Below are 26675 nucleotides of genomic sequence, written 5' to 3' on the forward strand. Positions count from 1 at the left end.
GATCGAGCATTTTTTAAAGCTTGAAAACAATCATCAGCATCGACTGAGAAAAGGCAGTGCTAACGTGTTCATTTTTTGTATTCATTGAAGCTCACGGTGGTGCTCTTGGCTCACCCACAGTGGATTTACAAATGTGCTTCATAATTACATATTTTTTACAATTTATTTTCGTAAGATAAATGGTTACTTTGAACGGGATTGACTTTTAGATATGCACTGTCATCATGTCTGGAAATTAAAAATCCGAAATTTTCATGCAGGCATGCTATTCAGTGAAAACAATTCCCGAAAAAAGAAATTTTCAAGAACCTCGAGATACAAACCTCAACCAAACTATGTTAAAACTTGCTCCAATCATACAATTGTGTTCGGCAAAAGTTCGTAGAATTGAATAAATTACTATGTAGAAGTATTTCCGAAAAAATGTGATGCTTCGTTCGGTAGTTATGATTTTTTAAAGCTTGAAAATAGCCCAAAAACACATAATTGATTTGAAGCACAACTAAATTTATTCTAAATTGAGTGAAATTTTGGCCAGAAGTTCATTTCGCAATGAAAAATCAAAGTATTGGTTGACTGGGGAGTTTCCAGACATTTTTGAAAATATGAATAGGTCTAATCAGCACTCATTGCAAATCAAAAACCAGTTTTTTTGCTCAAATTTGAAGCAATCCTCATGAAAATCTATCATTGCATTACAGGTTGCAAGTGTAATGCAATGATAGATTTTCATGAACATTGCTTTGATTTTGAGCAAAAAAAACTGGTTTTGAAAATTTGTAAAACGATGATGGTTATTTTCCTCTTAAATGAAAAACTAGTTGCGATTGGGTAAATATACCATTAGTGGTGCACCTAAGGGGGAACTGCTGAAACATGGTGATAGAATCATGAAATATGCCATTTCAACGTATCATTCGATGGATTTCAAATCTTTCTATCATTCATTTGAAATTTCTCAGCAAAAAGCCTTGCATCTATAATAGGAACACTGTTCTTCCAATGGAGGTATATTTTAAGAATGGTTCCTTCAATGGCGCGAACCATTGATTTCTTATGGGGCCTTAACTATGGGTACTCATACACCAATAAGTGCAAAGGACCAAAATTGTTAAGCAAAATAGTTGTTGTAATACAGGGTTGCCACATTAAAATCTGTATTTTTTCCTTGAATTAGGGATGGTACACAAATTATGTCACGCTAAATTTCGACTTTTTCGACAAAATCCCCCCCCCCCCCACCATTAATCATGTTTTTTGTATGAGTCACTTGGCTTGACCCCCTCTCCCCTTTAGAGCGTCACATAATTTGTGCATGACCCTTTTTCTGTATTTATTTATCCTGGAGCAACATATCTGTAGATGTCCCAGATAGCCGTAGCGGTGAACGCGCAGCTATTCAGCCAGACCAAGCTGAGGGTCGTGGGTTCGAATCCCACCGGTCGAGGATCTTTTCGTGTTGGAAATTTCCTTGACTTCCCAGGGCATAAAATATCTTCGTACCTGCCACACGATAGACACATGCAAAAATGGTCAATTGGCAATGAACGCTCTCAGTAAATAACTGTGGAAGTGCTCATTAGAACACTAAGCTGAGAAGTAGGCTTTGTCCCAGTTGGGACGTAACGCCAGAAAGAAGAAGAAGATATATGTAGTTTAAATCTGTATTCCCTAAATTTAGATGGAAATTAATTTTATACAAGAAATTCAATGGAATATCCTTCATTAATATCTACAATGGAGAATTGTCACATCTCATTTTAAATCTTGAGGTTTTGCTCAAAAACCTATGTGAATCTGTATAATTTTGTCAGAATTCTGTATACAGAATCTGTATATCTGTATTTTTTCAATAAATCTGTAATCTGTACACTGATAGGCAAAATAAAGTGCCCACCTTACCAGTTTTCGAATTTCTCTCATCAAATCGGTTCAAATTAAAGTTAACACACCTAAATCTTTTGTGATATTTTATTTTTGATGTTCTTTTAAAGTTGCACTTACGAAATTTTGATAAAAAAAAAGAATTTTACTCAAAGAAAAAGAAAATCAATGTGTATTGAAAAAAAAAGTAGTGACAAAAAAAAGTGCCCACTTCCTTCTTGGCCCCAGAAAAGATGATATAAGAAAAATAAAAAGCAATTTAATAGTTAATGTGTCCTCCTTTGGCCTTAAGGAATTGCTGGAGGCTCTTCGGCATGCTTTTCACCAGGTTTTGTAGGTGTTGTGGATCTAGTTCTTCCCAGGCGCGCTCCAAGGCTTCAAAATAATTATTTTTGTTGGTAACACCAGTTTTGTCAACCCTGGCATCGAGAATCGCCCACAAATTCTCGATGGGGTTGAGGTCTGGGCTTTGTGGAGGCCATTCCAGCGGTTTAATCCGACAAGACCGGAAGAAAGACTTGGTCTTCTTTCCAGTATGCTTCGGGTCGTTGTTCTAGAGAAATATGAATTTCTCTTCAAGGCCCGTCTGGATCAGCGAAACCTCCAGATTTTCCCGCAAGATGTTAATGTAGGAATCTGCCGTCATTATTCCGTCGATTTTCACGAGGCTTCCTATTCCACTCCATGAAAAACACCCCCAGACCATCACATTTCATCACATCACACCTCCATGCGTCACCGTTCCTTGGATGTGGCGCTCCTGAAGCTCGAGCTGTCTAAACGAAAGCGGCGGGCTCGTGTGTGGTGCAGAGCGCCACATCCAAGGAACGGTGACGCATGGAGGAGGAAATGTGATGGTCTGGGGGTGTTTTTCATGGAGTGGAGTAGGAAGCCTCGTGAAAATCGACGGAATAATGACGGCAGATTCCTACATTAACATCTTGCGGGAAAATCTGGAGGTTTCGCTGATCCAGACGGGCCTTGAAGATAAATTTATATTTCTCTAGAACAACGACCCGAAGCATACTGGAAAGAAGACCAAGTTTTTCTTCCGGTCTTGTCGGATTAAACCGCTGGAATGGCCTCCACAAAGCCCAGACCTCAACCCCATCGAGAATTTGTGGGCGATTCTCGATGCCAGGGTTGACAAAACTGGTGTTACCAACAAAAATAATTATTTTGAAGCCTTGGAGCGCGCCTGGGAAGAACTAGATCCACAACACCTACAAAACCTGGAGAAAAGCATGCCGAAGAGCCTCCAGCAATTCCTTAAGGCCAAAGGAGGACACATTAACTATTAAATTGCTTTTTATGTTTCTTAAATCATCTTTTCTGGGGCCAAGAAGAAAGTGGGAACTTTTTTTGTCACTACTTTTTTTTTTCAATACAAATTGATTTTCTTTTTCTTTGAGTAAAATTCTTTTTTTTTATCAAAATTTCGTAAGTGCAACTTTAAAAGAACATCAAAAATAAAATATCACAAAAGATTTAGGTGTGTTAACTTTAATTTGAACCGATTTGGTGAGAGAAATCCGAAAACTGATAAGGTGGGCACTTTATTCTGCCTATCAGTGTATATACAGATCCTTGATCGCAAAATATTCGAGAAAATCTGTAAAATACAAATATATCTGTATATGTGGCAACCTTGGTTGTAAATAACTTTCAGAATATAGTTTACTTCGTCACTGCCCTTATAGTAAGGTGGGGCAAAAGTTCGACCTTAGTGGTATAATCAAAGTTTCCAGGAAAACAAAATCAGATAAAACAAAACAAATACCATACAGTGAACCTTCAACATATTGGCTATAATTTTGCTGAACAAACTTGTGTCAAAATATGTATCCATTTTAGTTATAACAGTTTCAAAATCGATTGTCTTATTCGAACTTTTGCCCCACCGGTGGGGCAAGAGTTCGAATCTAGTGTGGGGCAAAAGTTCGCTGGCTAAAACACAAAATATCGATCCATTTATGACAGGCATACTTAACACCAGCCGTAAATTTAAGTGTGACGAAAAATACACACTAAATTTTCATCGAAAAATTGCCCAAAACCGGGGTAATTATAATATACTCAAAAATAGCAGTTTATCGCAAAACTAAGTGGAAATGTAAAATTTTGGTGACAATTTTCACACGATCAGACAAATTTAATTCAATTTGAAGATAATATGTGGATTTTAGGCAATTTGCAAATTTTTCCGTGAGTTTATACATGAGTCGAACTTTTGCCCCACTATGGGCCAAAAATGGTTTTCAAGCATTTATGCAAAAACTAATACACCTCAAAGCAACCTTATGATAGGCCTAGAAACGCCCTTACATAAAATATTGAAAAAGATTTTATCTTCAATTGGTTGCAACGAAAGTTTGATCAAAAATTACAATATTCACGTCAAAAAACTACAAATAGCCATAACTTTTCCAAATCTCAATCGATTTTTATGATATTCAGATTGAAAGTCTCTTACTTGAATAGCATTCGAACCACCATGACATTTATAAGATTTGTTTTAAATTGAGCTAGAAATCTTAAAAAGAAACTCTTACCCCACTCGAACTTTTGCCCCACTTTACTCTATAGCATTATATTGATCTTCCTTAAAGAAGATTTTTGCAAACATAAAAAGCTATTGTTCAGCAAATTCAATGCAATACTGTTCAGTTGGGAAAAAATTAACCTATTGGCTACCATGCGCCTCCTCCGTTCTAGAATTTAACGACGCATCGCGATGGAGTGCGGTGTATCTCATTCAAAGCACTAACGGGAAATCTGACAAAGTATAACCAACCAATAGTTCGGATTGTATTTAAACAGTGAATTTCAAATTTCACTTTTGGTATACATCTTATTTCGGTGGAACTTGTTTTGCTAATTAAGAAAACGTTACTGATGTTAACATAACTTGCCCTTTTATTCAAACTTCTGGTTGCTTGGGTGTCCTTAGGCTTACCAAATACCAAATTTATAACCCATTTTTGAATAGTTTTTGTAACAAATTAAGGCTATAGTATTTTTTGAATGATTTGCAGAAACACTTCCTTATTATCAGAAAGAGGAATACCGTTTTGACTCAAATTCCGAACATTACTAGGAAATGGTAGTCAATTACAATTCAATTAAATCACCTTTTTTCTTTATACCTCGGGAGTAGTGATGGTTCTCTAATTTGAGGCCAGTAGAACTAGCTTAGATTAATTTATTTGCGAAATTATTCATTCGAATACGATTTATTCGTGCTGTTCGGAATTTTAATCAAGGTGTTCGGAATATGAGACAGAATGAACACAGTGTTCGGTATTTGAATCAAAATGATGTTCTATGCTTTCACTTAAAACAATATTAAACAATTTTAAATAAACATTTTTATTGGCTCATCCAACACCTAACAGTTGAAATTTGTGAAGAAATTAAAAATTTTCACAAATACGAGCAAATTTTTGCGCACCAGATACATTTGAAGTCACTGTTGGCCTTAAGTGTTCGGAATATGAGTAGAAACGGTAAATATTGAAGATTAAAATGATTTCGATTATCATTCCCGAGTAGAAAAAAAGCTCGTCAGCGCCGTTTAAATACCATAACAGAAGGGTAAATTTTGACACTGATTTGTTTGAAATAAATGCCGAAAGGACAAAAAATAACTGACTTTGTTCAATTTTCATACTCGTAACTAATGGACGGCTCCAGGAGTGTGAACATCTTAGCAATTACAAAATAAGTTTTGACAACAAAATTTAAAATTCAGTAGTTATTCTATGAGTTTCTGATGATGTTTAAAATAACATATTTTTATATGATAGCCCATCTTGTTATTGTGTTTTCGATAATTTTGGTTCGTCAAAGTCTCAAAGATGTCTTAAATAGTTCTGATGGAATCCTTTACCCAGGTTATTTCCTTAAGATCGAAAATTTCGTTTCGTGACACTATAAAATGCTTATGACGCACAACTGTGTAGGAATTTTACTTACTCATTTCCTCTCGAGCGCACCAAAAACGGCTGATTTTTCCCATGCTGCTGCTGTTGGTTTTGGTACTGCTGTAGATTTGACGTAGAATTTCGTAGCGGACTTCGCCCGCGGTAAATTTTTCCATTATTCATTCTTTCGACGCTACTGGAACGGTTGCTGCCTTTGTTGTTCAAACTGTTGGATCGCACCATACCGGGCCCCGGAACTGCGGCTCCTTTCAGTAGATTGTTCACTTTTTTACCATTATTGAAACTATCCGTACTTCCCCCAAAACCACGTGTCGTCCCCTGATTTCGAACTTGATTCCTTCCTCGTGAGTTATTGTTGTTGTCTCGATAGTTGTTGAGATTTGTCACCGACTTTGAGGTGTGCTTCCCACCGCCACGAAGCGAACCACCCCCACCACGGAAGAGTGAAGTCGTCGGAGACAGGCCACGTGTTGAGGAGGGTGGTGGAGACCTGGTTGAAGAGGAAGTCCCTGGCGGTTTGTAAACCATGGTGGTAGTCGCGCAACAAACAAAGTGCTTTTATCACACGGATTCGATCTGGACACAAACACAAGGTGTGGGGGACAACACTGCCAAATGTGCTTTTTCCCTGGGGTCCACCCTTGAATATTTAGTGTGGCACTAGCACTAGTGACTCAAACGTTCACACGGGTAACAAAGCGCAAGAATTTTGCATTTCACTGTTTCACTAGCACGGGAAATAGGCAGCAGCGACAATCTTTTTTTTATAAGCATGGCACCTTATTTGTCTAATGAAGCACGTTTTGATGACTGATTTTTCCTGATTTTATGTTTACACTTTTTAGGCGATACAAGCTAATGAAGTAGTGTAGCGTACCAGTAATTGAGCGTATTCGGAGTCTAAATAGGAATACAAAAGAAAAAAATGGAACACAGTTATTTTTACACCAATTTCAATAAGCGGCTAGCGAAAAACAAAATCATAAAAATAGATTAAGCAAATATTTTCAAGCGTAATAACATCAAAACGGCCCAGATAGCCGTAGCGGTAAACACGCAGCTATTCAGCAAGACCAAGCTGAGGGTCGTGGGTTCGAATCCCACCGGTTGAGGATCTTTTCGGGTTGGAAATTTTCTCGACTTCCCTGGGCATAAAGTATCATCGTGCCTGCCACACGATATAGTGGTTTTCACGCCCGATGGTATGGGTGCCCTAGTGTAGATGTGGTTGTGAACCTTAGAGGAAAACAATATGCACTCTGTCTCGAAAAACACCCAGAATCCGTGTATAAATTTTTCAAATTGGGTAATATTTCCATATGCATTTTGATGAGTCTGGAAAGCGTGTGCAAGTTTCTTTGAGGAAAACATAAACAAACTGTGTATGACGAGCGTATGCTAGTCTACGTGTGTTCAAATGTCACTAAGCTCTATACGCATGCAAAAATGGTCATTGGCATAGTAAGCTCTCAGTTAATAACTGTGGAAGTGCTCATTAGAACACTAAGCTGAGAAGCAGGCTCTATCCCAGTGGCGACGTAAAGCCAGAAAGAAGAAGAAGAACATCAAAACTGTTTGAGAAGTTAAGGGTAATTAGAGTTGAACAGTTCTCGCTGAAACCAGGCCGCCATCGGCACACATCGTTAGAATTCTATGTCACTGATCGCTAGTATATGCTAAAACTAGAGGGTGGTCATAAATTGGTGGACCTCTCGTATGTAACATAGCCAAGAAGTTTGCAAAAAGCCAGTTTTGAAAAAATCTTAAGTTTTTCTTGGATCTTGGATTTTGACGCCAAATTAATTTTAAGAAATGCAATGAGTTTTTCATGTTGAGTTTTGACATTGAAAACAAGTTTTGCTTTCTTTTCATCTTTCTATTCTTCCTTTTCTTGGCGTTACGTCCATAGTAAAACCGAGCCGGCTTCACAGCCCTATTAGTAATAAAAACAAGGTATCAAATAGGATTTTTTAAAATTTAGTTCATTTTTTTGAAGAACGATAAGTTGTACACTCTTATAAATAATGGAGATTTCTGCGGACGTATCTCACATTATGACTGAATGACATATGATGTAAGTGATGGAACGACACAAAAGCGTGTTCTTGAAGATGTATTGAACAAAATATACATTTTCCGAATCAGACACTAACGTATTTGAAATTCGACACAAATTTACCTACTACATTCGGCTTGCTTCTTTTATGTGCATCCAATAAAATTCCCAGCCAACCAAAATGTACGCATAATGAAATAACCATTCGCAGTATAACATACGATTGTTACGTCTGCAAGTTTTCACGTATAAGATGTCACTTTAAAAGCCTTATACGTACAAAAGTGATAGGGAATGTGTACCAGTTATGGCCATAGTGGTTCCCTATTTGGCCATATGCAAAATTCGGATAACTTCCACATTTTCGACCTTTTTGAATGTTTTAACATCAAAATAAAAGCTATATCTTACTGCTAAAACACAAAAAAAACTTTTCAAAATGTTAAAATATTCAAGTTATTACGTATAGCGAAATAGGGAACCACTATGGCCATGGCTGGTACACCTAGCCTTCGCGCATAAATGATATGATGAAAAATGGCATACAATGCGAGAGTATAAATTTTCTTGCGAACTAATCTGTAATCTTATGCGGTTTTCTTTATGATAACAAATGCTAATTTAGCAGCGGCTGCGGATTGATTCGATTTACTTTGTGCAAACGAACTCTGAAAGTAGCATTTTATGCGAAGAAACTCATCAATCGAACGATTTCATCTACCGTGTAGTGCGGATGTGATGAAGTTTGTATGAATAAACGAGTCATTACGTAAACTGTAATGCGACTTCTGGTTGTCTGGGTTAAAATCACATGGTTTTTTTGACAGTGTGTAGGTGGTTGATGAGTTCTGCAAATTTACATAACTAAAGTGAACAATTTCAGCTTTAGACTTCTAACAATAATGGGTGATATGAATAAAAAACTTTGAACTTTACTACATGTAGCATCTACTCAAAAACAAAATCCACAAAGTTTACTACACTTTTGGTATGAATAAAAAACTTTTCGAACATGTAGTACTTACTACTTTTAAACATGAGCAGTGACTGAAGCTGCACGTTAAGAAATTTACATTCAGAGTGCAGAGTGATTCTGCACGTAAAGAACAATCTATTCAGAGTGACGCTTAAAATTATTAAATCATGCATATGAAGAAAATGCATGGAATCTAATCGATTACACGACAACTTGCACAAATCATGAAGGTGCTGTTATTTGACAAGATTTGTAGTGTAATTTTGCGATTAGTCTGGTATTCTCTTTATGTCTATGATTTTATGATGATGGTACATCAAATAATTTTCTGGGTAGTTTTCGGCCTTCGCCAACGCCAGTGATTGATGATTTTTTAAATACTAGCTTAACATCTATGAAGAGATCTTGAGATTACAGCTATCAAATTTAGAACCACATATTTTCTAGTACCAGTACTGAGATTCTGGTGAAATTGCGGTAGAATTTTGATGCTCCCCGTGTGTTTTCTTAACAGCATGTTGAATTCCGGAAGTTCTAAGTGTTTCTGTGATATTCTCGTTATTTTGGTGGGGTTTCTGATAGTATCCTTGGAATTTCTAGAACTTAGAATGTCGAAATTTTATGGGAATTGTAGTGATTCCATTGGTAGTCGTTAGAATTCAATGAGGATCTCCCCTAAAACACCATGGTTCCCTTTGAAATTTTTAAAATTCTTATCGATTTCAAAAAAATCCCATTGAAATCTATAAAATATTTACCGACATTCAAAACGTTTATATTGAAGCTATGCTTTGAAATTCCAACGGAACTGGAGATCAATGGAATCTTTTTACAATAATTACAAAGATTGATTTTCAGAATTACAAATATTCACACAATAATTCGCAGGAATCCCACCGCAATATTATAGATTCTTACAGAAATACCGGCTCAAAGATACCCAAAGAATTCCAAGAGATTAATATTATGAATCCCATTCCCACCCCAATTCTAGAGTTTTTACCAGATTCCTAATATTTCCGCAATATTCCTAGAATGTTATTTATACTTCCAGAATTATCATAAAAAATCCGACATCCCTACCGGTATCTCAAAGTTCCTACAGGAATTCCGGTATTCAAAAGGAAATCTGAGATGTTAGAATTTACACGTAAAATTCAGAATTACATTATAAATATCTGAATTCCTACCGACATTCTAAAATTCCTCGAAAATAACATGATTATCGTAATGCCAGAATTCACACGGATATTACAAATTGCTACTGCCGCTAATCTTACCGGAATCTCAGCGTTGGCGGGCGAATATTTTCGTAACCTCAGAATTCCTAAGCAAAACTCAAAATACCTTCGGAAATATCAAAACTCATATCGTTTTCCCATGATTTTTACTCAAAATTTAATTATTCCATTCAATTCCGCAATCTCAAAGCATGTGTAGCAACCTCTGAAGCTAACTACCAGTAGCTTTGTAGTAAATGCTACCTTTATTCATAGCAATGCGTTGTTTGTAGTGTGTTCGAAAGGTGTAGAAAGGAAAATGACACAAACATGTTCCACTTGTGTTCCACATATAGCGTTTACTACCGAGATTGTAGTAAATTCAACTTTACTACATTTTATTCATACGGCCCAATGTGTGCTGTCTGTTCGTGGGGACCCCATAACCATAGCGGTAAACGCGCAGCTATTCAGTAAGTCCTATCTGACGGTCGTGGGTTTAAATCCCACAAGTCGGGAAATTTTCTCGATTCCCATGGCGGTACCTGCCACGCGATATGGTCAAAATGGTCAATTGGCAAGGTAAGCTCTTAAATAATAACTGTGGAAGTGCTCAAGAGAACACTAAGCTGAGATGTGGGCTGTATTCCAGTTGAGACGTAACACCATATAGAGGAAGAAAATATTAGGTTGTTGTATTTAAAAGTTGTTCTAAGCCATCTGAGAACTTCTTAGAATATATCAAGTATATAAATCAAAGAGTTAATGAAATTTAAATTGAATTCGATGAATAAATAGCTCGGGGACAGTCTGAGTCATGGGGACGGACCTGGTGTAGTGGTTAGAACACACGCCTCTCACGCCGAGGACCTGGGATCGAATCCCATCCCCGAGATAGTCACTAAAAATTTCAGTGACGAGTTCCTTCGGAAGGGAAGTAAAGCCGTTGGTCCCGAGATGAACTAGCCCAGGGCTAAAAATCTCGTTAATAAAGATAGAAAAAAAAAGTCTGAGTCATCCAAGGACTTCATGAAAGAAAACATTTTGAAATATTCGAGCATAATTGACTATCAATTGTAGAAGTTTGAATTAAGTACATGCTAAGAAAGGTTTAAAAAACTAACTGCGTTTTTCAATGAATGGAACAGACATTCTAAGTCAGTGAATACAACATACATCTAAGTCACCAAATGTTGCACCATAATGCTAAAATCTTTACTAAAGATTCATTGAGAAGTAGCTGAAGTTATGTAAATCTTTGAAGAACAGTTTTTTTTTTCGGAATTTCTGAAGGAATCTCTGAATATAATTCTTCCAAAAAATCCTACTGAAATTAACTCTGAAAGAACTTCTAGATAAATACCAGGTGGAATGAAGAAGCTCAAGGAGATTCCAAGGATTTTTTCCATGTAAGAACTCCTGTAAGGATCTCTGGATCTTTATCTTTCCCTTGAAAAAGTAATGTTAAATTTCTTAAGTAATTGCGTGAGAGTTCCCTAGAGGAATCACTAGAAAAAATAAAGCAGAAATTTCTGGAAGAATTCGTACTAGAGAATTACTTCTCTAGAATAACCTGCTGAAGTTATCTCTGGCTGAATTGCTCGAGACATGCCTGGATGAATATCTGAATGAAAACCAGGCAGAAATTTACCTGTAGAAATTCCTTGTTACTAAGAACAATTTCTTCAAAACTCCTTCAATTCTTGGAAACATTCCTTTGAGAATTAGGATTAGGAGGAACTTCTAGACTTCCCATAGTCGCAAAGATGACGTAAGCGCCACTGACCTTTTTGGCATATTTTTGTTGTTTACATATATACGACAAACACCTGTCGAACGTACAAATTGAAATTGAAAAGAAACAACGTGCTCCGATGGGGATCGAACCCACGACCCCTTATTCGCTAGATGGGTGCTTCAACCTACAAACTGCGGAGCCCCTTGAGAGACCACGAAGCTCGGAACTCGATTACCCCAAAACACATGGTATCATCATTTCGCAGCCTAAACCTCATTCGGATGTATGAGATGTAAATTTGACACATATGTACATCGCCGTGTACATGTAGACATCAAAGCGAAAGAGATGTTATTTTTAGTATGCCTATAAAGAAGAGTGCCTATAAAGAAGAGTGACGTCATATTCCAATTTTGACATATCTCCTGCTTAATTGAAACGCGGATTTGTATGGAAATGACAGTTCGCCGCTGTTCCAATTTTGACATTGACGCCACTCTTATTTAAATCCACTCTGATTTTGAATGGCGGAATCGTGACCACGCAACCTACCGATCACTTACCGGTCAGGAAATTCAATGCGTGGTCGTCGTCCGACGAGACCGATCGGATACGGTAGAGCGACCTTAGCCCATATTGTTTAAATTGTACATTTAAATTTTGAAGTTCTATGCGATTCCAGCCTAGTTTTTATTTGAACAACAAAATGCTCCACGCAGCTATCTATATGAGGGTTAGTACAAACGTCATATAGATATCAAAACATAGGATTATTATTTGCAATCATACGCTGAATAATGTAGCTCGAGTGCTGAAATTGTCAATGATGCATACGACGAGCTTGCGAACATGGACAGTGGAGAGAAACTGATAAAATAGATTCAAAAAGTCCCTGGAATAATCATTAAAGGAAATCTTCGGCAAAATTCCAGTGCAGTCAATGTGCTAGTCGCAGGACGAATTGGCATTTAGACTTTTGAAATAATTTGATAAATTTTCCGTAGGAAACTATGGTGAAATTTCTTCAAACTTTCTCTGATAAATCGATTTAGGAATTATTTGAAGATTTCCTGAATAAATCTGAAGAAGTATTCTGAAAAGTTTGTGGATCCTGGAAAATCCAGGAGAAACCTCAAAAATTTTATTTCTTTTATGTATTTCTTCAAAATATCGAGTGGCAATTTCTCTATCTAATGATGTCTTGAGAAATTTCTGGAAAAATTCCTCCATAGTTTACTCAGATACACTTTTCAGAAGAAATTTGTCATGGAATTTTTCTGACGACTTTTATTCAGAAGTTCATTTGAAGTAATAACAGTACCGTAAATTCGGGTGAAATTGATCAGTAGGGTGAAATTGATCACTGTGTCACACGATTTTATTTCCCTCTAATAGAGCACAGAAATCAATGCAACCTATGTAAATGAACGTTCTTTGTCTTAACTATTGTCGAATTACATGTTGTGAAGCTTTTTTTGTTAAGGAATGTTTATTTCTATGAAAATAATAGAAAATTCCGTAATCGTGTTCTGTGTGGTATTGACAGACATTCATTAACTTATAGTTTTAAACAAGGATTTGGACATGGTGTCAACCTGAAAATTTGTAAGGATGCTTGAAATATATCCCTGAAACGAATTTTATCATCAAAATTCGTACCAAATTGTTCATTTTGTTGTGATAATTGATTTTTTTTTTTGTATATATCAGAAGATTCCTTCGGAAATTGCCTACATTTAGGCGTTTTCTGTGGTATTGTTGAAAATTAATTGTTTATTATTTCCATAAATTTTGCATTGTTAAGAATTTGGTAAGCATATTTGGATTCAGGCGGCCCAAATTAAATAACAAAAGTTGTTTTCAAAACTAACAATAATTGTTTTAGCAGGTGATCAATTTCACCCCGAAATGGAATTCCTTGATTTTTTATTTTAGAGGCGATTTTCAGCACTAAAATCACAACTGTATGAAAATTTGAGTAAAGCCTGTCCACGATAAATTGCGGACACGGATGGCGGGTGTACCACAGAAAGTTCGAGAATTTTACAGAAAGAAGGATTAACATCCTTGTCAACTGTTTATTTTGTAGATATAACTCTTTTATTCTGAAATAAACAATTGTTTTTGTTGAATTATGAGTAACTTTTTTTTGCTGCCATTATTTGGGTGTCCGAAATTTAACGTGAACAGGTTTTATATAAACCAATCAGGCTCACCGTCGTACTTGTTTTCCTGCATTAAGTTGTTTGGAATTCTCAACATCATAGAAAACAGACATGGAAAACAGTGAAAAGTGATCAATTTCACCCGATATTACGGTACTTTGTTTTCTACCTGGTGTTATTTCCCAACTAGGACATAGGCTTCTTTTCAACTTAGTGGTCTTATCATAACATTCACTGTTATTAACTGATAGCTTTCTCCGCTAGTTGACTTCTTTGTGCCAAATATCGTTTTTCCCAAGGCCAATTCCTCCTAAGCTCCTTTACTCCGAATGACTCGTTTTTCCGAAATGTAATATTGAACTTATATTATGTTGCACTACTTGGGGAGGAACAGTCTTCAGTTACATGACAGTAAACTAAAAGTATAAGGCAGCATCCATTTATTACGTAACGCTAGAATTAATAATTTTCACGAACTGGTGTTCGGGGAAAATAAATATACCGTTAAGTCACCAGTCACCGTGCGGGCTCCATCCACCGTGCACATATACAAATTCCTACAGAATATTCATACAATTTTCACAAATTATTCTTTTGTTAGCAAAATAAGATAAAACTGATAAAATGACGTAGTTTTTGTCACAAAGCATTTTGAAAAACCTAGTTTATGTAGTCAAAATCATGTGAATTCTGTTTGATAATGATATTTTTCAACACTCTTAGTAGAAACGCCAAAAATTACCATTTTTCATTTTAACGTTAGAGTATGAAATTTTTCAAAATTTCCACAAGTTTACACTGTGGATACTACTAATTAGATGTATTTCATCGTATGAGCAATGATATTTTATGCAATTTATAATTTTTTATTGTGTTTCAGTTAAAACCCAAATGCACGGTAAATGGACCCTTTTCAATATGAATGGTTCCCATTACCGTGCATTACTGTAAAAAGCTTGAAATTATTCGGTAACATTAGATTTATTGTTATGTCGTGATTAAAAAACTTCATATTGAGTGTTTGAGTGAATATGAAATGGTTTGGACAATACAGTCAAACCTCCTATAACGATTTAAATAAAAAATTATTTATTTAGTAAATTTTTAAACTTTTTATGGTTTTTATTATACATGAAGATTTTAATACTCTTAAAAATGTGTGCGCACACTACTAGCAACATAGTTGCTCCACTACCAACGTTTCTTCAATATACAAAATTAAATCATGACGAAAACTGTATGCACGGTAAATGGTGACATAGCACGGTACGAGGTGACCTTAACATCACATTTTCAAACATATTTTTAGAGTATTTCTTGTTATCCAGCCCTAGTTTTATATTTTTTCCTGAATTATTATATAATTGCACGCTACGTAGTGGTATTTTAGTACGCATCAAATTATTTGGCAAAGTTATACAATTTATTGAAGTGCACATTTTTCTTAAATGCACGGTGAATGGTAGCTTGACGGTAACTGTTTGATGTTCTTTCCACTTTTAAAGGTTTGTAATGCACCTTCAAATTAAAGACGAAATAAGGCCATCCATGTTACTTACAGCTACTCAAAACTTTTTGGCACGTAAAGTAATAGAGCATCTAGAAAGCCGTGAAAAGTGTAGGGGGAGATCCCCCAGTACCGGACACTTAAGCCACTAAATTCATAATTCGAAAAATATTGATTTTATGGGCTCGTGTTACCCATTTATGATAAATATCATCATTTTTATAGTGTACAAAAATATAATAGAAAATATAAATATGAATTTCGACAATGCATTTTGATGATGTATTCTAGTACCAAATTGATCGATCTTGAAAGGTGACACCCAATACCGGACACGATCTGGAAATGCCTCGAATTCTGCAAATTTGAACATCATTGAATGTATACACTATTGGAACAGTTTATAATTACCAATCCAATGAATTTGCAACATTTATAAGAACAATTTTAGTTTTTCTTAGTTTGCAAGATGCCTATCAAAAACCTCTTCCATATATGATGAAAAATAGCACATTTTACGATATTGTTCTGAATGTTCATTCTTCTTAATTTTATTGCATGTTTGATACCATGATCGACGGAACCCATGAAAAATGGAAGTATTTTGAGACACTGATGCAATAATTACAAAGATATCATATAACAAACCAAGCTGTCCGAAACTGAGGGACAGGAGGTGCTTAACCAAAATTGTAATCTGTCCATATTTACTTCAATTATGGTACAAAATACATTCATACTATCAAATTAGGATTATGTTCGATCATGCTTGCGGGATCCAAAGTATTTTTTCATATTCAAAATATTTACTAAATAGGCTCAAAATTAAGGAGATACGTCAATTTTTTAAAGATTTTCAAACTTTTCTACTTTCTTAAAAAGGCATGCATATTTCAAGGATGTGTTATTCTACGCAAACATTAGTCTACATAATAGCTTTCTTTTCTACTAATACACCATCTTGATTGCAACATGATTTCTCAATGTTTCGACTTTGTCCGGTATTGGGTGCTGTCCGGCACTGGGGGATCTCCCCCTACTGCGATCTATCAAACTTGGGTACCAAGAGACCAAATGCAATGGGGCTCTGCACTGTTTTGATTTTGTATGAGACTTTGACGTTTACTGGCCTTGTTGTTTACTAATTTCATGAAAGAGGGAAAGAGAGAGACGGATTTTTGTGCAGAGCCCCATACTAGAAGCGGTACCCATTCTGAACCCGACTACTATGACTCTATTCGACTCTGTTCAAATTACAGGAATCTTCTTTTGGAGCCAAAACCGTGTTATTTTGAAAATCATTCGATCAAGAATGGTGTATGTACCGTTTTGATTCATATTACGGACATTTAAGGCCTCAGTGAAGTATAACTCATCAGGAAGCATATAAAATTAATCATTCTGTATGATTGTTCCGCGTTATGGAGCCTTCAAAACAATTAACTTTCGAATAGTGGATGAAGATTTTGATTTCGCAACATGAAAAATTTTAAATAAATAGGAATGTGTGAACTTTTCATGATTCTTATTCCGGACACTTCCTTACTTTTGCCTTCCGGACACTTTGATTCGAATTCCGGACAGCTCATGAAAATCATAGATAAAAAAGTCAAATCATTAATTGAGATCGGTAAACCTTTAAAGCGGCATCTAAGGCAGCTGAGCATTATAAATTTTCATAGATATCTATGGAAAATGTTGACTAAAACAAGCCTCGAAAGCGAGAACTTTTGAACGGCAAAAATTGAAACATTTCTGGTGAAATGTTTCCCATACAAACTACTGTGTCCGGAATTTGAAGCTGTCCGTAATATGAATCAAAACGGTAATCGATATCGAAAGGTTGTATAAATAGATGGTTAAACATTATTCCATCATGACAATTGGTTGGTCATTGTATGCTGCTTTCCCGACATGTCAGTAGCATTCGAATTTATCCAAAGTGCCATGATACGGTATTATTAATTCAGGTCAAGTGAAGTGTATTCTCAGCCCAAAATTCTTTGTTCGTATAACAAATGATTTTTGATCGCCTTCGGGAACCCAAACCGTTTGTTGGCAACGTGGTATCGATACCTGGAACAGTCAATTAACTTTCCACTATCTGCGGACCAAATCGTTAAGTAAATGTATGACGCAAAAGTAATAGAGGTCACAGCATGGACGACTGTCCCAGCACATGGCATTCCTAACCAGAAATAGATATTCAGCGGGACATCGGAATACTACCAACAAGAAATGTGTTAACCCACAAAACCTTGATGGGTTCAAAATTGATACCCGTGTCCGCACTGAGTGAATCGATTCTCTCTGCCGAGCGACTTTATTGGAGAATGACATTGTCCACCGTGGCAATGCTTTGGGATGATAATAATTAGAGCTTTCAACACGTTTACATTAACGGACTATCAGAGCAACGATCAGTCTTTGGCAGCAATTATTTCGTGATAGCATGACATAAATTTGTTCAATTAAAGTAACTCTGCTCAACTAGCTTTCGACACAGAATCATGCAACAAACCATCTGCTAATGGAACCTAGTTCAATATTTTATTTATTTTCCTATTGTGAGTCAATTTTTGTTCGGTAGGTATATTGACCATTTTTTTCCTTTAAAAAACGGGTTTGCCAAAAAAAGAAAATGTTTTTTTTTCGATTTTGAAAAGTATTTTCATAAAAAAATACCTCCAGAAATATCATAATCTTTCCGCCATGAGTTCATTTAAAAATGTCTCCTTTTTTACTCACATTTTTTTGAATGTTTAATCATATTTGCTATTAAAGCATATCATGCTTTAATATTTTAATTTAAATACTTTTTATCAGAAAATTTGCATGGGATTTCGAAGATTTCACCAAACATTTCTCTATGTGTTTTTTTTTTCCTTAAGCAATTCATTCAAAGATTTTTACTGAATTTCTTGCAGAGATTTCTTTAAAATTTTCGTTCTGAAATTTTTCCAAAACTATTCCATGTTAGATGGATGCCAAGTGGCAGACACGTCGAGAATGACGAAATACCTCCTTCTTTTGATTGCTCAACGTTCTTTCTATTCACCATCCTGCCACTGAAAACTATTCTAGCACCTATTTAAACTGCAGCTACTTTTCGAGGAAACGGGCCATTAGGGGAACTTGCGTTCGGGGAACCGACATTCGGGGAAAAGTAGCACAATCTCAGAAAACACATTAACACTTCAGTCGTCGCGCTGTTGTATTTTGTACAACAGTGGTGAAAAAACCTCGCTTATCGTACACAGCATCGGCGTGGTGGTTCTTACGGTGGCAAACCGCGCGACGACTGAAAGGTTAAAAGAACTCTGCACGAAGATCTGAGACAGTGACAAATAAAGCTGCAATTATATTGAGTTCCATTTTTTGCACACGTTTATGTACGTTGCATGTAGGGCAACACTTCCAATAAAAAAATAGGATCCCTCAAAATTCATTTTTTTCGTTTCTTGAGCAATCTCAAATGTTGGTAAATGTTTTTTTTTTTAAATTTAGCTTGTTCACTATGTCATGAGTATTATGCTAAAGAATATATTAGCACAAAGATAGATTTTTTTCTTGAAATTCAACATTATTAAGTTTAAACACCTTGGAATCCAATGATGGCCGCCACATTGGATCATTTGTGTCCCTACTTACGTTTTCAAAGATACTAAACTGAAAAAATAGTAATCCTACGTTCCTGACCTTCTCAATTTTTCACTAGATAAAATAAAAATTGCCCTGTTGTTTGTTGCTTTCTTTGTGAGATTTGTTTTTTTATAGTTTTAGTGAAATATTTAAGTTAAATTTCAAGCTGTTTTATCTTAACATAGAGCTTTTTTGCTAATAAAAATAACCATTTTTAGAACACACCAACATGTTTTAGCTCCCAGTGGACCCTTTTGAAGGAGTATCACTTTAGACAACGGACCAGCATGCAACGCCCACGAAAGTAGAAATCGAACCTACAATCTTTAACAAAATGTGCAAAAATTGTCTTATGGCCCTAACCGGGTAGAGGTGAATAACAAAATAATGATGAAATAAGAACAAATTTTGAAATCATATCTAGTTTAACCATTACTATGTTATTAATATATGACATTAAATATCTCAACAATACCAAAACATACAATCACAGCAAAATTTTTCATTGGTATGTTATGCTTGAAAGTCATGTGATAACTAATTAATAACAAAATATACTATCATGGTAAAACTTGTTATTTGTGCAAAAATCCTTAATAAACATTAAATATCTAAAGAATAACAAACATCGCCATCACAGTAAAATATGTCATTATTTTGATATTTGAAAACTTTATTTAAATAATTCATGAGAACAAACCAATATCAAATTTGGTCATAATAGCTCATTTTACTATTCGTTTTCTATAGGAAAGCAAATCAGTTTATTTCTCAATCATGTTAAATTTAAATATTTAATTCAAAGAACTAAAATTACCATTAATTTGATCAACTCGTGAATAGCTTATTTAGTTATTAATATCTAAATAATAACATATTTTGTTATTTACTGTTGCCTATATTTGTGTTACTATATTGTTATTACAATGAAAAAGTATGATATTATTTAGTTATTATGCCATACAAACTTAATTATTATTTTTCTTATGTTAACTCTTATTTCAAACAAACAAAGAACAAATTTTGCTATTCAAACATTCTATTTTAATGGTAAATTTTGTTATTCTTTTGCAATTATCCTCTACCCGGGTAATCATACGGTTGTGAAGTCCGCTTTTTTGCATTCGCGTGTCGTATGACAAAAACGAAGATACTCTATGTGTTAGGGAATCGAGAATATTTTCAACCTGAAAAGATCATCGACCGTCGGGATTCGAATCCATGACCAAATTTGTAACTGCATGTTTATCATTACTGCATGTTGCTTGATTAACTCTCCTTAACTCGTAATTGAATAGATCATTGAGTTAGGGAGGTACCAAGATACAGAAATTTTTTGAATATAATTTTAGTTGACTCATTAATTTAATAAAATTGATTTGCGCTATTGAAAAAGCACTTGATGTTCCTGTATTAAGTAAGAGCAGAATAAACTTAAAAAAGTAAACGGAAAAATAGTTGATTTTGTTCTACTAAACAAAAGTAGTTTAACAATTAATTATAAGCGATTACAAGTCGATCACTCGACACTGAAAAAGTCTGTAAGTCGCAGATGAATGGCCTATCTGTCAAGATAAGAAACATATTAGAGTTTGAAGGTACTTTTTTGTATTTTATTTTTTCTTTTGCAAAAGTGAAGTGTTCAAATAGTATAGTTTATTTTTTCTTAAACATACTCTAATTATTCATCTATAAAATTTAGAAATGTATAGTGATTATAAGCTCCTATTATAGGTTGTACTAATAAATTTGATAAAATATTTAGTTTTTAATTAACAATTCGTACCAAAATTACAGTGTCTAATACTTGAAATGTTGACCTGCATGATGAATTATAAATTCTAAAACAATGCGAATAATAGTGTATGGGTATGCTTTTATTCAAGCATAACATATTATTTCTTCTTTTAATTTAAACTCTCCCTTACTCGATATCGAGTTAGAGAACCGTAGTAAAAGCTTTTCAAATTTTTCAAATCAATTCAAAAATTATGTTGGCGACTATGGGCCAACGGAGTTTAGTTCGGATTCCAACTAACAACATTTAATTAAAATATTCATAATAGAGATCTAGAATTTTTGATAAAAACTTGTTTTTATTGAACAACACGACAGAGCGTGTTGTTGCTACTATTTTGAAAAAAAAAATCCCGCTCAAATAACGGCTATAGCATATTTAAACCTTGATTTTAAAAATGGGTCCAAATTTGAACCTTGACACTTTAGATCTTGTTTGACGTTAACTTAGATGATAAAAAACGCCACTGGGGCTAAACGTTTTTACACTGGGGTTGTTCCTATTTGACAATTCGAAAGCGACACGGAAAACAAAACACACCCAAAATTTGAGTTTAAACCAAGGGGTGTGACAAAATCTCAAAAATCAGAAAAAAAGTTTTTTGGATGTAATCCAACGAAAAGCGTTTGAAAATTGAGTGGCCCAAACTCAAGCGTTTGGTACTAAAATTGAGACAGGGCTTTAGGACCCTATTAAAATTTCCAAAATGATCATCATCTAAAACGTTGTCGGCATCGGAAAATGTTACTAAAAATGTTGTTCAAAATGCAGCAGAAGCAATGCTCCTGTTCAGTTGTTGATCATAGAAGTTCAAGCATGAGTTAAATGATGACGCAGATGGCAATGCATACCGTTGGAGATGGGAAGGTCTTGAGTTCGAATCCAGTATTCACATAATTTGTAAAAGTGATTATTATTTCATGATAAGTGAGTGTATATACTGTATTTGAAGTGCAAAATTTTGCCATTTATTTGTTTAGAATTAAGCTTGTGCCAGTTCAATAAAAGCTGAACGAAATGCTTTTAAAACGATCCTAAAGTCGATATACAACGACACGCTTTATAATTTCTCCAAATTTATGTGAACAAAGGCTTCACATGAAAATAATTGAAATGCTAATTTAAACTGCCATAATGGTGTTTATAAAATGAGCGTTGTTAAATCCACAGTCCTAATTTGGCATAAGTAAAATCTGAATAAACATCATTATGATATGTGATTACTGAGCAATTCTCGCTGAAACCAGGCCGCCATCGGCACCCATCGTTTGAATCCCAATTTTATGTCATGGCCCGACCAACCAGTCTTCATAATTCTTTATAGATCTTTGACCAACGATGGCGATCGCTAACGGTTCAAAACGAATCTATATCGATCGCTATCGAAAATCACTGACTGATTGACCGGGTGATCGCTAGTTTTCGATAAAACTTGAGGATGGTCCTTTCGGTTTTCTCGAATTGGTGGATTCCTCGTTCGCCAGCTAGCTAAACAGTTTGTGAAAAAAGCCTATTTTACGATAAATCTTGGGTATTTATTCACGTGATATGTATCATATTTCCCTTGGAACACATAGCAAACTTAGTGGCATCGTATAGAGAAAGAATATAGCTTTTATTTGAAGCAAAAAAAAAAATTGGCGGCCATATTGAATTTGGCCGCTATCTTAAATTTTGTTAGAAAAATCATTTTTTCACCATTAGCGCATCGCTCGTTTTGAATTCTGAGATCACCATCAGAAAACTGTGGCAAAATTGCGTTAGATAGGCTACAAAAACTAGGTGAGCAATGGTATTTACCCTATGAAATAAACGATTTTCTAAATCATGTTCCACGATTTTGACGTATATAGCGAGTACAATCAATGCAAACATTATTTTTTTGTACAACAAAGAAACAAGTTTTCAATCGTTGGTGTTTTATTCGGTTCAGATGAAGAATAAGAGTATTATTTTGAATGAAAAAATCCGGCGGCCACCAATTTGAGAAAACCGAATAACACCAAATTTAATGGAAAACTAGCGATCAGTGACATAAAATTGGAATTCTAAGGATGGGTGCCGATGGCGGACTGGTTTCAGCAAGAATTGCTCTACTACAGTCGGCTCTACACATCTCGATATCGAAGGGACCATCGAGATAGGGAGAGATCGAGACATAGAACAAATGTTTAATTATTAATGCACTATCTTTCGACCTACAAGAATTCTGTGCCAATTTTCGGATTCCCATACAAAGTAGGCTAAAATCGTATGGATGAGTCGAAAGTCCTGGGTCGAAAATTGGTGCTTTTGCTCTACTGAGATCAAAGAAATGTGACTTTCTTTACAGTTTCTGGTAAGAAACTTTTCACGCATCGAGATAGGCGATTACTTTTCTTGTCAACAGAAAACCAGCCTTTGACACGTTGTTTTTAACCGCGCATCGACCGAAGTAAAAAAAAAAATACTTAGTGTACTGGCTGTGCAAGCGCTTACTCTAATAAGCCTAATAACTGGATAGATTAGTTTAATAATTTCTCCAGATTTGCTTGAACAATGTGTGGATAGCAACTGCAAACTAATATAAAATGCAACTATTCAGTATGTAGCTGAAAAAAATCTTCAAAAATTATTATAAAATAGGCGAATGTTTCTTGGATACCGGTACAGTGGGATCAGAATTAGAAATCCTTTATAAGAGAGTTTCGTGGAAGCTGACATTCATGTCAAAGTGTTAGCCAATCGAGCAGCGAGAGCTGTCAAAGTGTGAGCCAAACGAACATGCGTTATGTTTGTTTTGAACTTTTCTTGAGGAATAATGTAATCCGCTTGAAATTATTTCGGTAAAAGTAATTTTGCATGAAGCAAAAAGATGAAATGTTTTACTTTTTTGAATTATTGTCAATGCGATTTTTAGTTTTTGATTTTTTCGGCTGTTTATTAGTTTTGATATGCAGCTCAAAGATCTATAGCGAAACAAAATACACTTTATAGCAATGAGGAAGTCACGTCCGTGTTACAATATTATTCTCGACGCCGAGCAAAATCAGCACTGCTGGTCTGTTGCCAAATCATTCCATTTTACTTCCGCTTATCTCTCTATAAAGGATCACTAATCAGAATATGCTAGAACTACCATGCCCACACAGTTACGGATCACCCACAGTGACGATCACTTTGGCGTTCAACATCAGATAACTCGCTCAAAACATAAACGTTGACGTAAAACATATTTTTCCCATGTTATACTATTTTTTTTCTACCATTTGTAATGTAAAGCACAACATTCAACCGCTAAATAACGGTGTAAAACATCATGGTTTGTCAATTTCGTTTTTAGCAGACAAAAATGGGTGGAAAACTTGGTGTGGAGCGAAAACAGTTCATGTCTCAGTTACTACAATGCTGTATCACAAAAAGGGCATTTTACCCTTGTTTCCAGATCTGACACTGTTGTTTTTTTTTTGCAGTAATATGTGACACATTGTTAACTTTCGTCAAATCATGCAATACAGATGCATTAAGTTGAAAATCTCTTGATTTTGCGCACTGATCCGTAATATATTACAATTTGATCCATAATATGAAAATTGGTCCATAATATGGTTTTCAGAATCCGATACAATTTATAATTTTTATGCAATCCTATGTAAATATTACACTCAAAACAGTTTACTAACCGAAATTCCAATTAGAAACGATTCAATTTGTGCTTTTAAATTACAATTTTACATTTTCCATGTCGTTTTATTGAAGTTGATAGGTTGGACTCCACACTATTTGATCCATAACTGTGGGGTCATAGTATACTATTGAAACATAAAACGTGATGAAACTGTATGATCTGAATAACTCAATCACAAAAAAACAGACATACCAAAGCTTCTACTATACTGAACCAGCTGAAGCAAGCTATCCAATTAATTATGCAACCAAATGTAGGAAAAGAGTCCAAACTCCAGTTAGGTCGGTATAGTTACATACTTGCAGGCAAATACACTATCAAACGGCTCTCGTTCACCCAAGCTGGAGAACGAAGTTTAGGTTAATATTTGGGCCACCCGGTCAAATGAAACCCGTCAACAATCACAAACCACTCTCTTCCGCCTTTTCTTGCTTGGTTTTCTGGCTGTTTCCCGTATTTTGTAACACTTTCACGTGGGTTACTGCCGAGATAATTAACTTCCTTGCAGACATCAACAGTGTTCTTCATGTTCCTTTGATTTCATGAGAAGTTGCACTTTCTCAAGACATAGCCTACTTATCACAAAGACGTTTCGTATAATCGACGTTTTGCATAATTCTGTTTTTGACTGAGTTGCATAGTATCCATTTTATTTGAAACGTCCTTTTCTACGAAATGTTTGACTCCCGACACGCTATACCGCACTAACTGCTCGTCGGCAACGGAATGGTCGGCGGCGACAGACAGTACACTACACTTTACCGGAATCCGTGACCACGCGATGCGATATATGTATGGTGTGCTATGCTAGTAGAATGGCCGCCGCTTTTGATCGTTACAAAGGACAAGGACACGCAAGCTTTTCCTTCCCATTGCCGATACGGACAATAACAAATCTGTGGAGTCCTTAGCAGCAGGTGAAGCAGCAACACTCCCGGCGGGCAAGTAAACGAACGAATAATTGCCTCCCCTGTATCGATAAGGCAGGGGAGAGAGGTACACTGAATGACCAGTACTGCCACCCTCGCACGCGACACACTTTTTACATTTACATCTAGTCGGAGAGGCTAACAGGTTACCACCCCGCCTACTGTGGGTATGCCGATTATCCTGGAAGGAACTCGGTAAAAACACGTCCGGTTGGTCCAACGGTCAGAACTCGTGTGCGACTCGCCGTTCGGGCTTCGGCTCCAACAGTCCTTTCTCTTATAAGGAATGTATGGCTCGAACATGCAAATGTCCTGAACCAGTCAATCATCGCTTCTAATCATTCTAATGTCGTCGTACCTAGTCGTCCTAATGCAAAGCACGAGGTGACTTCTGTGTTCTGACTTCTATAGTGTCGGTGTATGGCTCAAATGGGCTTTAGTCAACATGGGACGTTGGTTGATGTTTGCGCACGAGGTTTGAATTGAATTGATTGAATGCATGAAACGGAAAGCCGTGGAAGGGTGTGAACGCACATTGTGAATGTGAAAAATTGACAGAAGTTAAGGGAAAGTTTGCTATTGTGTAGGGTAACGCTGATTAAAATTCACATGTGTATACAAGACAGATGGCGTGAAGCGAAAGGTGTACAAGAATTTTGCTTTCTCACACAGAACAAAATCTAACACAAAGTCTAAATCAGATCCTTATAGGGCCTTCCTCAGGCTAATGGTTAAGTTCGCGTCTATCAAGCAAAGCCATTCCCGGCCAGTCCAGGATCTTTTTATTATGGAGATTATCATACAAACAGTAAATGTTATGAAAATTTAAAAATTTTGCAGCCGCTAGTTCGTTGCAATAATATTGAGGTCTAGGGATCTTTCAGTTTCAATTTAATTTATAGAAAAATTATCACAAGCAGGCATTGCAGAATTCGCTCTCATTTGAGTATGAAGCACGATCAAAGCAAGCAAAGAAAAACATCCCATCTGTTGCGGTCCACGATCGTCATTGTATCGCAAGGTGTAACAAGTCTGATAAATGGAAGCAGCAAGCGAGAGCCCCAAAGAGAGAGCGATGATAAAATCCATTTTTCTCGCTTGTTTACCGTTGGGGATAGGTGTTTTTCTTTACTAGCACGATAAACAATC

The 26675-nt window shown here is 35.7% G+C and overlaps 1 protein-coding gene across 3 annotated transcripts in view; it reads right to left on the reverse strand.

Annotated features, from left to right (window-relative positions):
* LOC5566594 (kinesin-like protein KIF12) overlaps positions 1-25766 on the reverse strand; it is a 76390-nt gene extending 50624 nt beyond the window's left edge. Inside the window, exons 1-2 of one of the 3 annotated variants that reach the window (XM_021849413.1) lie at positions 25007-25766; positions 5860-6318 (exon numbers count right to left, since the gene is read on the reverse strand). In XM_021849413.1, the coding sequence (XP_021705105.1) occupies positions 5860-6318; positions 25007-25125 (578 nt within the window). In that variant the 5' untranslated portion in view covers positions 25126-25766. Of the gene's footprint in view, positions 1-5859; positions 6729-24896 lie in introns of all 3 variants that reach the window. The other 2 variants (XM_021849415.1, XM_021849414.1) reach the window with 2 other exon arrangements.
* Between the last annotated feature and the right edge of the window lie 909 nt (positions 25767-26675).

The sequence above is a fragment of the Aedes aegypti genome, chromosome 3 (assembly GCF_002204515.2).
Source record: "Aedes aegypti strain LVP_AGWG chromosome 3, AaegL5.0 Primary Assembly, whole genome shotgun sequence".
Lineage (NCBI taxonomy): Eukaryota > Metazoa > Arthropoda > Insecta > Diptera > Culicidae > Aedes > Aedes aegypti.